At 38.3% G+C, this 15,644-nt stretch overlaps 1 protein-coding gene across 5 annotated transcripts in view; it reads right to left on the bottom strand.

Annotated features, from left to right (window-relative positions):
- Positions 1–487: 487 nt before the first annotated feature.
- LMBRD2 (LMBR1 domain containing 2) overlaps positions 488–15,644 on the bottom strand; it is an 85,134-nt gene continuing 69,977 nt past the window's right edge. For 3 of the 5 annotated variants that reach the window (XM_045285064.1, XM_045285067.1, XM_004698079.2), the window contains 3 exons: positions 13,372–13,477; positions 7,420–7,552; positions 488–4,867 (listed from right to left, as the gene is read on the bottom strand). In XM_045285064.1, coding sequence (XP_045140999.1) covers positions 4,807–4,867; positions 7,420–7,552; positions 13,372–13,477 — 300 coding nt within the window. In that variant the 3' untranslated portion in view covers positions 488–4,806. The remainder of the gene's footprint in view (positions 4,868–7,419; positions 7,553–13,371; positions 13,478–15,644) is intronic. The other 2 variants (XM_045285065.1, XM_045285066.1) reach the window with 1 other exon arrangement.

Here is a 15,644-nt window from a genome sequence, read left to right as displayed (position 1 = left end):
ACTGGAATTAGATCAACCATTGAATATCTTAACAATGAGATGAAGAAATTAGGCTGGTCCATCTAGACTCTAGATTCTAGAGCAGTGGTTCTCAACCTGTGGGTTGCGACCCCTTTGGGGGTCAAACGACTCTTTCACAGGGGTCACCCAATTCATAACAGTAGCAAAATTATAGTTATGAAGTAGGAATGAAAACAATCTTATGGTTGGGGGTCACAACATGAGGAACTCTATTAAAGGGTCGTGGCATTAGGAAGGTTGAGAATCACTGTTCTAGAGGATGCCGAGAACGTATAGGCATATTTCAAATTCATAGTGGGTTGCTGAACTTCAGATAATGTTGTCCTGTGGAAATAGGTTCTTAGAAGAACTTAAGTGAGAAAATTTTGAAAGCGATACTACAGTTGTTTCCTTATGAAAACATTCTATAAAAATTAAATACCAGGAAGCAATAACATCAATATTAGAGACCATTTCTGTCCTTTTCAATGGTATAATTTAAAACTATATATTATATTACAGCAGTTTGAAAGATAGGTGCACATATTCTCTACTTCCTAAAGTGAGAAAAATCCTTCAAGTTGTTATAAAATATGAACAAAAACAAATCCATTGGATTGCTTGAAAAAAAAAACCACATTGTTCCCCCCCACTCGTTGGTACACTGTGTAGGGAAGATGCTAGCCAGCATGCTTTTGAGAAATACACTTTCACTGACGAGGCTGACAGGATTTATGTGAGCAATATTGACTCTAAATTATGTACAGCCAGCCCAAGATTTAATATTATTTTCACAAGTCTGCTACTTACATTATTCTCATAGTAAACCACTCTTTCTAACTTTGCATTTAATACAGTCATATTCTCCTTTTACCAAGAAAAGTGTTGCGATCAAGACAACCACAAAAGAAAAGGCTTTCCAGTGAAAAGTTCATTTCCCCTCAAGGAATGTGTTAAAAGCAAGCGACCTGCCAATCTTCATGTGTTATTAACGAAGTGTAAAAAATGTTCAATTACACTGAGGAAATGAAACGCTGAGGAAATCCAGGCTGCTCCGGGCCATGTCAGGGCAGAGTGTTCCCAGTGCTGAGCACGGGTCAGGGGAAGGGGGCAGAGGAAAGACTGCCTGGTCTCCAGGACTTGGGAAAAGGCCCGATTTCAAGTCACTGGCTAAAAAGAAGCACCTCACAGAGGGGCACCCTAGTTTGGAAGGCATCCTGTTACCCTCTTGCATTGTTCCCAGCTCTCCTAAGGGATATTTTGACAGCTGTGTATGCTATTAGAAGTCCTCTTCATAAAAAGAAGACTGGAGGCTAATGCTTTTATTTATTTCCTTAGCAATCACCTGTACTTTGGAAGTTTACTTGTATCCCAAGCATTGCACTGGAAAGAACTCATTTTACTGACGTTGCCTCCTAAGTGACCTAAAAGACATCACTTGAGACGGCCAGTGCACATTTGCATTCAGTTACAGCTTAGCTGTCAGCAGCATCGGCTACCCTACTTCAGGTGCAATACTGCTATTTCATGTAGTGGGGTCTGTAGTCAGAACCAGTTCCTTTAATTATACTGCTCATTCAGAACGACTGTGTACAGTACACAAAACAAAGGGAAGGGAAATGTCAGTCATTAAAAAGTCTAAAGAGAGGAAAGGGCAACCCCACCTACCCCAATTTGTACATTTCTCAATGTTTAGCATGTGCTTTGACACAATCCATTATATTTTGAGATTCAAGTGTGTTAAGATTTCTTTTTAAGGAAGATGTTTTATATTTAACCATGCAATGATCTAGCCTAGCCCACAAGCTCACATCTCTGTTCAGAATGAACTACAATTGTAGAGGGTTTGTTTTTCCTTTACTATGGTAATCAATAACCATCAAGAACACTCTTTAAGCTTACTGGAGGTTTTTTAAAATGAGGCTTACTATTGCAAATAAATGAAATTTCATTAAAATGCTACCCCAAACCAAGCCCACTGCCATCGAGTTGCCCCCAACAGACAATGGCCCAACACAGTGACCCTAGTGCAACATTTTTGAGACTGTTAATCTTTATGGGCGCTCCAGTCTCACTTGGAGTAGCTGGTGGGTTTGAACAGCTGATCTTGCAGTTAACGAGCTCGAAGCCTAACCCAGACAGCTACCAGAACTTCTTTGTTGTCCCCATTTAACTTAGGCATAGATCCAGCTTAGACCTCAGAACGGATAATCCATTCAAGTGGTATAATTACATGTGATCCAAGAACAAATTAAGTTTTGGACTCCCGGATTCTTTTATCTATTCTTTACAAAGTGCAGATTATTTTATCTATTCTTTACAAACTTGGTGTTAAAGTTTATTCTGAGACTTGTGTATGCATTTGGCAAGGGAGCAAATTATAATAATTTGGCTAGTACTTTATTTTATACTTAAGGATTTTGGTGTTTTTTTTTAACAAAAAAATGCTGTGTTGATAATGTCACTGACGCAGTGGAAAAAAAAGTTAATCAGCAATTTATAGGTAAGTCATGAAATTAAGAGATTATTACTTCCTATTAATTTGAGGTTATTGTGAATTACTAGCTTACAGAGTATTTTGACCTAACTATTATTTTAAAGGTAATTTCAAAAACTCTAGTTACTTATTAAAAAAGACATCAAAAGTGACAAAAGTAGTTCTTCAAGACTCCCTTTGCCTGTGAAGTATATGAATTTAGTAATCTTTTGCAATAAATGTCATTCAATTTAAATAAACTCTTCAAAAGAGAAATCTCTTGTATGTACTATTGTTTAGCTCACAAAACAGATTCTGTTTAAAGGATGAATGATGAAACGTTATAAAGAAAATGGTTTTCACAGGACCTCTGATGAATTATTTCAGAGTTTTCTACCTGGGATCTTGTTTCGTTGTAATAATAAGGGGCCAGACTGATTAATGACACCTTTAACACCTTTAAGCACCACTGGTAAAAATAGCTGGGCTTATGATTTACTTTGTTTTGTATTTTTCAGTGGTATCGTATATACATCAAAGCAATACCTCTACAATGGCTTTGTGAGGTAGAATGCAGATAATAGTTTTATCTTCATTTTGGAAATGAAGAAACTGAGGCACAGAAAGGCTATGTGATTTGCCCAGGGTATTCAGTGAGTCAATCAGGAGGTTATAAACAGTACATGACTATCTCTGCTCTTGGTCTAGTGCTCTCTGACCAATCTTCACCAGAAAGGGCTCTGTGTACATGTATGTGCATTCAAAGGAAGGGTTTCTATGACCTTGGATTCTGAAATATTCCACTGATAATCATTTTATAGGGGATCTCAAGCTCAAAGATCATAAAAATTCAAGAAAAATTGGTAAGAAGTGTGACACGACTACTTTCAGTACCCAGAGGGAATCGTATCTTTAAAGAGAAGTACGATTACACTATTTAAAGAGAAAAATAAAAATTCATACATGATTTAGAAATTACCTTCAGGAAGCAAACAATCTTATCATTAGAGTAACTACACAGTTTCTCCTCAAACTGGGACAGCCCAGTGTGAAAGTGAGCAACAGTAACGATTCTCTATAACAAGTGTTCAACAGGGACTGTACTAGTATATGATGTAACTCTTACAATTTGAAACAATTTCAGGGATATAAAGACTGTAAGCATACTGCACTTCAACTAGGTTCACTCTGCATAAAACACTGGTACTTTCAAATGCAATACCGGACTTTGGCTTAAACACACACACTCAAAAAATCAATGTTTAAATAACCAACAAGTTATTGAACACATTTCCATTCCAATTTAGCTTTCAGCTTTTGAAACAACTACAATTTTGGGGTTAGTAACAGCAGTGAGTGGTTTTGTGTTTTCCCTTTGTCCATCATCAGATTTGTTTTTCTAATAAAAATATAAAGCAGGCGCCTCAAAAACTCAGGACATTTTGTGGGACTCTTTGGCTATTAAAAAAAAAATCTAAAAACAAAAACATTCCTTGAAAGGAATGATCAGCACTTATGTTAATATGTTAAATGATAAAGGCAAACATTTCTCTCTGAAATAAAAATCTTTTACAAAGCAATATCAAAGTGCAAAAGAATTCCCAGTTACTACTAAATACAGAAAGAATGAGGCATCACCTGATTATTCTACAAGTTGCAAAGATATTATCACTAGCAGTTGAAGGATAATCTTAATTATGCATGCAAAAACTTGGCTGATTTTGCAGAGTTAAAAAAGAGCCTTGCTCTAAGACATGGGTTTTGTGAGTAGGATTATGATTTGAGGTCTTTCTTCACTTGCATCTCTTTGGGAAGTGCAAGGGGGCTTCAAAAAGTATGTGGCAAATTCCATTGTCTTTTGATTCTATGTCCCACAAACTTTTTGAAGACCTCTTACACAGTTGGAACACTTTCTTTAGAAACAGTTATATATATATATACCTCTCATTATGATTTATAGCTTACATGGACCTTGGGAAAAAAACCAAAAACAACTTTCCTGAAAAAATTAAATGAAGCTGAACTTCATGCTCTCAACATATGCTGTTGTGTTTTTTTTATCACAAATTGTATCGTTTCAGGATAACTGTACTTCTAAGGCAGATACTCAAAGAATGTTATATAGTAAATGCTATTAGGAAAGATGATGTTCTAGTCAATGAACAGTAGACAAGCTATTATTACTAGGAAGTAATTCTCTATGCCTTTTCCCCATTACTCTGATACTTTTTTACCAGGAACACAGAGTAAGCTTTACACACACAGATGTTCACAAAGGCTGTAACTGATGTGCTGACGTCAACTCATTGTTCCATATATCCTTTCAGACTTTAGACATCATCAAATATTCTACTGCGAGACATTGAGAGGTACCGTCCTCCAGGCTGATATCTGAAAGGCACACAGACAGACAGACAGAAAGAGAGGACACATTAATAGAGGAGAGGAAAACAAGAACACAGCATAAAAGAAAGTGCCTACAAGCTTTGAGTCCACACTGTGAAATCTACCTAATAGTTTAAAGCAGAAGCTTGCCCTTCATGGGTCTTATATCAAAGAGATTTTAACAATTATAAAATTAAACATTGCTTTAGAATTTAGAATATATGCCATGACAGAAGGAAAGATGTAAAATATCTAAGACATATAAAAAGCTTCTCAATTGAATAACCACTTTCCAAATGTTGAATAAAAACATAATATCATTGTGTGCTCACCTCCATGATACAATCGCCGAAGACAAATGGGTGCATAAGCAAATGTGGCAAAGAAAGCTGATGGTGCTTGGCTATCAAAAGGTATAGTGTCTGGGGTCTTAAAGGGTTGAAGGTAAACAAGCGGCCATCTAGCTCAGAAGCAACAAAGCCCACATGGAAGAAGCACATCAGCCTGTGCAATCATGAGGTGTCGAAGGGATCAGGGATCAGGCATCATCAGAACAAAAAAATCTTACCATAGCGAATGAGAGGGGGGGGGGAGTGCGGAGTGGAGACCCAAAGCCCATTTGTAGGCCACTGGTGATCCCCTTGCAGAGGGGTCTCGGGGAGGAGAAGAGCCAGACAGGGTGCAAAGTAGCAATGATGAAAACTACAACTTTCCTCTAGTTCCTAAATGCTTCCTCCACCCCCACTATCATGATCTGAATTCTACCTTGCAAGTCTGGCTAGACCAGAGGATGTACACTGGTACAGATAGGAACTGGAAACACAGGGAATCCAGGGTGGATGATCCCTTCAGGACCAGTGGTGTGAGTGGTGATACTGGGAGGGTAGAGGGAGAGTGGGTTGGAAAGAGGGAACCGATTACAAGGATCTATATGTGACCTCCTCCCTGGGGGATGGACAACAGAAAAGTGGGTGAAGGGAGACTTCGGACAGGGCAAGATATGACAAAATATTTAATAATTTATAAATTAACAAGGGTTCATGAAGAAGGGGGGAGGGAGGGGAAAAATGAGGACCTGATGTCGGGGGCTTAAGTGAGGAGCAAATGTTTTGAGAATGATGAGGGCAATGAATGTACACATGTGCTTTACACAATTGATGTATGTATGGATTGTGATAAGAGTCACATGAGCCTCTAAGAAGATGATTTAAAAAACCCAAAAAAACCACATAATGTTCTAGCCTTTTTTTGGTGTTTCATTCCTGGCGATGCTGAAACATATCTCCTGAGTATGCTGACTTCATGTTGTTAGGTGCCATTGAGTAGGCTTGGACCCACAGTGACAACAATGACAGTGACAACCCACTCTTCTGCTCCACCTTCACAATCGCTCCTCTGCCGGAGGCCATCAATGCAGCCAGTGTCAATTCATCTCCTTGAGGGCCTTTCCCTTTGACCAAATAAGATGTGCTCCTCCAGGGACTGGTCTCTCTTGACAACATGTCCAAAGTATGTAAAGATGAAATCTTGCCATCCCTGCCTCTTAAGGGGCACTCTGACCTTGCTTCTTCCAATACATATCGGTTTGTCCTTTTAGTAGTAGTTTCAATATTCTTGTCCAGCACCACAATTCAATTGCATAGATTCTTCTATGGTCTTCCTTAATCAATGTCCAACTTTCACATGCATATGACTTGAGTCAGGCTCACCTTAGTCTTCAAGGTAACATCCTTGCTCTTCAATACTCTAAAGAGGTCATGTGCAGCAGATTCCCCTAATGCAATGTCTTTTGATCTCTTGACTGCTTCTTTCATAAGCAGTGATTGTGGATGCAAGTAAGTCAAATCCTTGACAACTTCAGCCTTCTCTCCATTACTCACAATACTAACTATTGGACCAGTTGTGAGGATTTTGGTCTTCCTTACAAACTGAAGGCTGAAATCCTTGATTGCATCAGCAAGTGCTTCACTTCCTCACTTTCTGCAAGCAAGGTTGTGTCATCTGCATACCCCAGGCTGTTAGTAAGCCTTCCTCTAATCCTGATGCTGTATTCCTTTCTATATAATCCAGTTTCTTTGATCATTTGCTCAGCATATAGATTGAACAAGTATGGTGAGAGACACACACTTTTCCTGATTTTACATGATGAAGTCTTTCCCTTGTTCTGGTTGTCAAACTGCCTCTTGATCCTTCTACAAGTTCCAACTGAGCACAATGAAGTGCTGTTTACTTCCTAGACTCTGGAAAATGACATTTCCAGCAATTGACATGCAAATGTTGCTAGGGTTCTTGGGATTTATTTTAATTCTTTTCTCATTTAAGATGCCCCTGGTGATGTATGAAGTTATCAGTTTCAACTGCTACCACCAGATGCTGAACTTTTAAAGTTAAACCATTAGAGAGTATAAAAAAGGAACCAAATGTTGCCTACATGCTTTTTATTAGTAAATATGAACATTTCCCTAATATTTGCCACTTGTTTTGTAACCTAGTCATTATCCTATTAAAGTGGCAAAGGACTGGCAGAGACAATGGGTATAGCTGGGTCTAGATCTTACCTTCCTGATTCAGGGTCAAGAGGATCATCTGTGAATGTGTCCGCATTAAAATCCATAGGTTCTGGATCTTGAAGAAGTTCTATTCGGTCCCTTTCAGTCCTATTGTTATTACCCCTGGTATATTTGGATGCTGCTGCAAAGGGTGAAAAAAAAAAAGTCTACTGTCCTACTGTTTTCCAATTTACAGATTAGAGTACAGACATATTTTTTAAAAAAAACCCTGAAAGACTGTTTATAATTTTGATTATGAAGACAAAGGACATAAGAAAAGGTAAATACAGGGTCCTTTAAAAATCAGATGAAAATTAAGAAAATGAAATGACAAGCCACAAACTAGGAGAAAATCTTTATAAACTCTAATAAAGGACTACTATTCACACACACAACCCTCCCCCACACTCCCTCCACATCTCCTACTACTATTGAGCGGATTCTGACTTGTAGTACAGAGTAGAACTGCTCCACTGGTTTTCTGTGGCTACACATCTGACTGAACCAGACTGCCCATTTGGTTAGTAGCCCAATGCTCAGTCTATAATACTACCAGGACTGTTTTATATGTTATTATGGAATTAAAAATTAGAACAATACACCTATTAGAATGGCTAAAATCTCAAACACTGACACTATCACATATTGACTAGAATGTAGAGCAACAGGAACTCTGATTCAGAATAGACATTTTGGAAGATAAATTCACGTTTCCTAAAAGGCACACAGGCTTACCATATGACCTAGCAATCACGCTCCTAGGCATATACCCAAATGAGGTGAAAATTTATGTGTGGTAAACATGTGGTAAACCACACTTGAATATTTATAGCAACTTTATTATTGTACAACAATGACAACAACAGGAAAACAACCAAGATATCCTTCAGTAGGTGAATGGATAAATAACCTGTGTTCCATTCATGCAATGGAATATTGTTCAGTGATAAAAGAGTGAGTTACTCAGTTACCAAAAAAGGAAAATGTACATTGCTAATGTAAGGAAGCCAGTCTGAAAAGGCTACATAATATATATAGTTCTAACTAGATGGCATTCCTCGGGAGAAAGATGGCGCCTTCTACTCCTGTAAAGAGTTAGTCTCGAAACCCACAGGGGAAGTTCTGTCCTGTCTTATAGGGTCACTTGATGACAGTGAGTGATCTGACATACTGGAAAAGACAGAAGTATGGAGACAATAAGATTAGTAGCTGCAGGGGCTCTGGGGAGGAGAAGAGAAGGGAATGGCAATTTTAGGACAGTGAAACCATACTGAATGATACTGCTGGTCTTATGGTGGGTGCTTGGCCTTATGTTCCATACAATGAGTGAACTCTGAACTCTAATACACTATGGAGTTTAGCTACAAATGTGCCAATCCTAGTTCATCAATTATAACAAATGCACTGTCTGAACGTAAGGTGTTAATAGGGAAAACTGTTGGGGATATAAGATATATGGAAATTCTACTTTCTGTGCAGGTTTCCTATAAACCTTAAGGTACTATTAAAAAAGTTGTTTTTATTTTTTTTAAAAATGGGATCCATATTAAAAACTGTATGATAAAAAACAGCAACAACAACAAAAAATTCACTGGCTTTGCCGGTAACAGATAAAGTGTAAAGAATTAATAGGAATCAGAATCAAGCTGTAACTAATGTTCTGTTCTGTACTGTATTGTTCACATGAACAGCGAGAGCCCTGGTGGCTTTAGCACAGGTGGCTCCATTCCAAGGGAGACGGAAAGGCTGTTTGCTGAAAGAAGGGCACAGCCTACTCTATCCTAAAGGGTTGCTAAGAGTTGGAACAGACATGATGGCAGTGAGTTTGTTTGGGGTTTATGATAAAAGTGAAATTGGTCACTATCAAATCAAGTTTCAGTTGCTTCCACAGTGGGACCAGAGGTTGCTACAGCTTTCACATAATCTCAATTTTTTGGCTAGCACTTTCTTTACAGTGCAATGAACTCAGGCTTTTCAAGAAATTCCCGTCTTCCTCTATGGTAATGGTTCTCAACCGTCCTAATGCCACGACCCTTAAATACAGTTGTGGTGACCCCCAACCATAAAATTATTTTCATTGCTACTTCAAAACTGTAATTTTGTTACCGTTATGAATTTAATGTAAATATCTGATATGCAGGATGTATTTTCATTGTTATAAATTGAACATAATTAAAGCATAGTGAGTAATCACAAAAATAATATATTGTGAAATATTTCTAATTACAAATAAATGAAAATTTGTCTTGAAGTATAGTGTAGCATGGGTAAGTCTTCATGCCAGTTACTCTTGTATGTAGGCATATTTGCCTGTTGGCGGACCCGTCTGGAGATAGCAGTGTCTTGGTTCCTAAGACCATCAGAAATATGTGTTTTCTGATGGTCTTAGGCAACCCCTGTGAAAGGGTCGTTTGACCCACAAAGGGGTCGCCATCCGCAAGCTGAGAACCACTGCTCTTTGAGGTATGAGCCTAGGGCAGCAATGTCCAACAGAAATAAAATGCAAGCCACATAATTTAATTTTTTCTAGAAGCTACATTAAAGAAATAGAAAAAGCTGAAGTTGTTTCAAGTGATCAAGTGACTACTGACTATCATGCTAGTTAGCACAGAGCTAGGAAAGCTAAAGAACTAAGTCTTCTCTCCATAAACGTTGGTATTTCTTTTTAAACGACCTAAATTCTCAATATTCTGTGCAGTCCAATAGCTTAAAAATCAAACAAACAGAAACTTACTTGATATTGTTTTATTTCAAACCTTGAGGCTAGGCAATGATAGCTTACATTTTTGTCACTACTCTGTCCTATATGTAAGCATATTTATTTCTTGTTTATCCAGCAAATATTGATTTCTACTGCATGCTAAGTTCTAACTGTATCACTAAGGCTTCGTGTCTCCTTTTCTTAACCATTCTCCCACACAGAACTATTCACTCTGTTGACTTCTAAGCTTTATGAGCAAGCTTCCAAATCTCTACTGCTCCTTCCTCTACCTCCTCACAGTCATCATGTCGATGCTGACTCTGTCGACCCTTTAGGACAGGGCAGAACTGCGCCAGTGCGTTTCTGAGATTGTGACTCTTCAGGGGAGTAAAATGCCCCATCTTTCTCCCACAGAGCGGCTGGTGGTTTTGAGCTGCTGACTTTGTGGTTAGCAGCCCAATGCGTAATCACTACGCCACTGCTGGCTTCACCTAAAACTTGTCATTGTAGCCATCTCTTACTATCCTACCTGAAATCCAATTTAAATGAACCCTCTGCTTTTGTCTCTAAGATTGCTGCAGTAGTTATGGCCTTCCAAAACAGACTTAACTGTTTTTAACATCTCAACTCCCATGAAAACCATGGTTTCTGTTGCTACCAAATGTATCTTATTTAAAAATCTGTCATGCTTCTTCCCAGATTGAAATCCTATCTTTGGGATAAAACCCCAAAATTTAAGACAACATTCGGTCACACCTCACTATCTGTACAGTCTCCCCTTCTCTTTGCTTCCTCACACTTTAGGTTTGCACAGAGAAAAACTTGCATTTCCCAAAGGCTCTCTTGTGTTAACAAGTCCCACCCACTCTTCCTTCTGCTTGCACCTGGCTAAGTATTATTAATTCTAAAATCCTCAGATAAGATTTATTGCAGAAATCCTTTCTCAGGCGGAATTGATTATAAGGATAGACATATAATCCCCTCCCAGGGGGAAGAACAACAGAAAAGTGGGTGAAGGGAGACAGTGGACAATGTAAGAAATGAAAATAATAACGTATAATTTATCAAGGGTTCATGAGGGGAGGGAGGGAAAAATGAGGAGCTGATATCAGGGCTCAAGTAGAAAGAAAATGCTTTGAAAATGATGATGGCAACATATGTACAAATGTGCTTGACACAATGGATGGCTGTATGGATTGTGATAAGAGCTGTAAGAGCCCCCAATAAAAGTATTTAATTAAAAAAAAAGAAATCCTTTCTCAATGAAGCATTCCTTTTCCATACCCAAAACTTAGGTCCTCCAACTTTGGGTGTTTTCTTGTCTTAGTTCTCATTATAAATCATTAAATAACCAATTACAGGAAAGTTTGTTTCTGTGATTAGAGTACAAGTGGTTCCCAACTTATGGCACATTTGCATTATAATGAACTGTACTTATAACCAGCTTTTTTTGGGTACATCTTATCCTTAATAATGTATACAACATAAAATGTTACAGCACCTAGTTTGCTAATGGTATGTTCTCAGATGATTACCTGCAGTCATTCAGTGTTATGATTTATAAAAATATAGGCAATAAAGGCAATAAAAATGAAAACAAACAATAATTTACTCAACTTATGTCAGTCTGCCTAATGGAGTTAGCAGAATTGAATCCTGTTATATAAGTCCAGACTTCCTCGTTTCCTTGCTATATCTTCAGTGGCACGTGGCTTCTGTCACTGTGAGTGCAGTGCAAGGAAGGGGAACATCAGGGAAGTTCCTAACACACCCAAGTGGTAACTGACTTCTGCCTGATATCAGCTCCTCGCTACAGAAAAAGCTTCCTGAAGACAGGCTATACCTGGGAAAGTGCCTGACATACAAGAGGGCCTCAAAAAGGTTCATGGAAAAATGGGTTAAAAGATATAGAATTTTTCTACTAATGTTTGGAAGCCTTCTCATATATGGTATTCAACCCATTGTCATAAGAGTCCATCCTGACTCATATTGACCCTACGTACGGTTTTAAAGGCTCAAAGTCAAAACACAGGTTACATCATCGTTCTCCTTCAGAGGAGCTGAGGAGTTTGAGCAAGCCACCAATATGGTAAGCCCATCAATTATTATAAAAACGGCTGAATATCATGTATCTAGTAATGGAAATATAAAAGAAACTAAACAAAGCAATCCATCTATGACTGTTTAGGTTTTATGTCAACTTGATTAGGCCAATATTCTCAGTGATTTGGCAGTTAAGAGCTAATAATCCCCATGATACAATCTAATACAATGTAATCACTTCCATAATGGGTTCTACTATGAGTAGCCAATCAATTGTAAGATCAGGGTGGGGATGTAACACCCTTCCACAGCTCTAATAAAATCGATTGAAATAGTTTTTTTCGGGGGTGTAGTCCACTTCCAATATAAATTGACAATGTGGAAAAGTTTACTTGCCTTTTTGCTGGTCATCTGCATCTGGCTGGTCCTCTAAACTCTAGTTCTTTGGATGTGAGCTCATAACCTGCCATTCACCTCTGCAGCCAGTAGCCTGATGCCTAATGGGTGGGCTGATGTCAAGACCATAAGCCGCTGCAGTTACATGAATCAAGGGACACTTTCTGCCTGACATCTGACCCACTGAATGCTTCTACAATTTGGTGAGTCATTTCTTTGCTATAAACACATACATACACATGTCTATCTCTCTAAAAGCTTCACTCATTTTGTGTCTCCAGAGAATTCAGCCTAAGACACTATCTGAGTGAACAGTAGGAATAGCATCTACTTAGAACACACCTGGGATGAGTGCTAATATCGTTCAGGTCAGTACACTCAGACCTCTCATTTGATGTCCCAGTTCTCATTCTATGACTAGCCTGCATACATGGGTTACCCCTTTTGTTTAAACCCTGAAGGAAGTGAGAAAGGAAAGTCACTGCAGAGTACATTTTAAGTTCTCTGAAGGAATTTATGAATGAGTATCCTAATTCTTGAGAGCTCTGATAGTTAAAGCACTTGGCTTATGATAACCAAAAGGTTGATGGTTTGAATCCACTAGTTGCTCCATGGGAGAAAGCTATGGCGATCAGCTTTCATCAAGATTACAGCCTTGTAAAACCTATGGGGTAGTTCAACTTTGTTCTAAAGGCACTTCACTATGAATTGAAATGAACTTGTCAGCAACTGGTTTTCACATGTATGCTAATTCTGAGCCTTTATATAAGAAAAAAATAAATACAGCAAAATCTAGCAGAACTAGAAAATGAATTACTTACACCGATTGGGATTAACGTCTGAGAAGTTTGATTCTTTTGGGTTAGTATGAACATTTCTGTTTCTAGTAGAATCTTCTCTATTTTGTCCATAACGTTCTTTCCATTCCTAGGGCAGCAAAACAAATGAATATGTAACATCAAAACCAAAACAAACACGAACAACCCACAAGCAGAAAATAATTTTCCACTCTTTATTTTTTTAATTAAACAAAGTTTTATTGAAGCATAAATTATGAAACAGAAATACATTTCAACTGAATACAAGTCCAACACCATGAAGGGAGAGATATAGGCCCCAAACTTCCCCTCCTCTATCGTCACACTTGGATTAGATCACTAGCCAATTGACAGCGTTTTTATTTTCCCAGGGTTTTTTTTTTATGTCTCATAAAAATTTGCATTAACATAAGAATTCTCAAATCTGTTAAAAAAAATCAGACCTCTAGCCTACAAATGTTATCCAATCTATGGGATCCTGTTCAAGGATAAAATCCACTGTGAGTACCAGTCCTCAAAACAGAATGCATTACAAATATTAGATGCTGGGCTACTTACAGAATCAAACTGCTCACACTGAGTAATGCTTCCTCAATGAAGCATTCAGTCAACAATGTGCTTAAATGTAAAGTCAAAACTGTGTGCCCGCCACTTGATTTCAAACCAAACAAATTTGTATGTTTAGAAAAGAGTTTCATTTGCAAATATGGAAGGAACAAAAATATCACCGCATCAATCCATGAAGAATTTTAAAGGGCATGAAACAAACAAATAAACAAAAAACAGAATCAAATTTGCTATTCTCTCAGCTGCTTATATCTCACAGTATATGAAATCAGCTCAAATGGTGCTGGCTCTGGAAAGCCTGTACTTCTATCATTCCCCAGTCAGTGCCTATTTCAGAACATTCCATGCTGTTTTAGAAACAGTATTTCTGCTTTCCTGGGTCATTCTCCTTCTAGCAGCCCCTCACCGACTCCCATCCAACGGTGGTGTAAGGCACACCACGGTAAAGGACAGATGAAGACAGAATTTTAACTTCCCAAGGTGACAAAGATGTAGATTTTGCTTTAAACCAAACTTTTGAGTATATGACTGGAAATGGTTGCTTAAGTTTAAGTGAATGAACCAAACTGAGTTGATTTACTGAGCCCAGCAATCTTTATGTTCAACCTCCCTGCCAATAAATTTGGTGCATTTGTACTGTTGCTCAGCAAGTTAGTAAAGGCCTGGTGCTCACGAGGTCATCTTGTTTACCGGTGAGCAGAGAATGTTGTAAGGCTTCCATGCAGTTAGTTCTGCCAGTGTACTCTTATATCAACCTAAAACACTATGTTTACTTTTCCGTATCTTCCAAAAGAGCTGTGTCAATATAGGTCAAATTCATTTTATTAAAAAAAAAAATTAAACCCAAGGTCTACCCTCCTCTATGGCCCTAATATTAGTATCAATCCACAACATAGTGCTCTATCTGGAGGGACTAGGGGCTGGGGAATTGGGGCTTTGCCCCAGTGAGGAGAGAAGTCAATGGTAAGAATATAAATGCACGAAGCCATGATGTTAAAAAGCAATACACAAAACAAATAGCTGCAATCATTTTCTTGAGAGGACTGGACTCGTGGAAGAAAAACTGGTTCCTGTAGCAAAACCATCTGTATGAAGTATAAATTGGTTTCAATAACATTCATTCAGAGAGCATGTTCTAGAAACTAAAGGTAACTGGATGTACATTTCTTATTACCACTCTTAATATACTGCCATACAAATCAATTCCTTTAAAAAAATCATTTTATTGGGGGCTCTTCCAGCTCTTGTAACAATTCATATGTCCAGTGTCAAGCACATTTATACGTATGTTGCCACCATCCTTTTCAAAATATTTTCTTTCTACTTGAGCCCTTGGTATCAGCTAATTTCCTTCCCTCCCTCCCCCATCCTCATGAACACTTGATAAATGATAAATTATTATTACTTTCATATCTTGCACCATCCGCTGTTGTTCTTCACCCTGGGTGGGTAGGCAGTTATATGTTGACCATTGAGTTCAGTTCCCCCTTTCTCTCCCCTACTTCCCCCTACATTCATGGTATTGGCATTCCCATTATTGCTCCGGAGGGGTTTATTTGTCCTGAATTCCCCGTGTCGAGAGCTCTTATCTGTACCAGTGTACATGCTCTGATCTAGCTGGATTTTTAGGTAGAACTGGGGTCATGATAGTGGGGTTAGGGGGAGGAAGCATTAAAGAACTAGAAGAAAGTTGTATGTTTTGTTGGTGC

Source organism: Echinops telfairi, unplaced genomic scaffold (assembly GCF_000313985.2).
Source record: "Echinops telfairi isolate 266 unplaced genomic scaffold, ASM31398v2 ScPeMD7_7469;HRSCAF=8507_1, whole genome shotgun sequence".
Lineage (NCBI taxonomy): Eukaryota > Metazoa > Chordata > Mammalia > Afrosoricida > Tenrecidae > Echinops > Echinops telfairi.
This window is presented reverse-complemented; position numbering and strand designations above follow the sequence as displayed.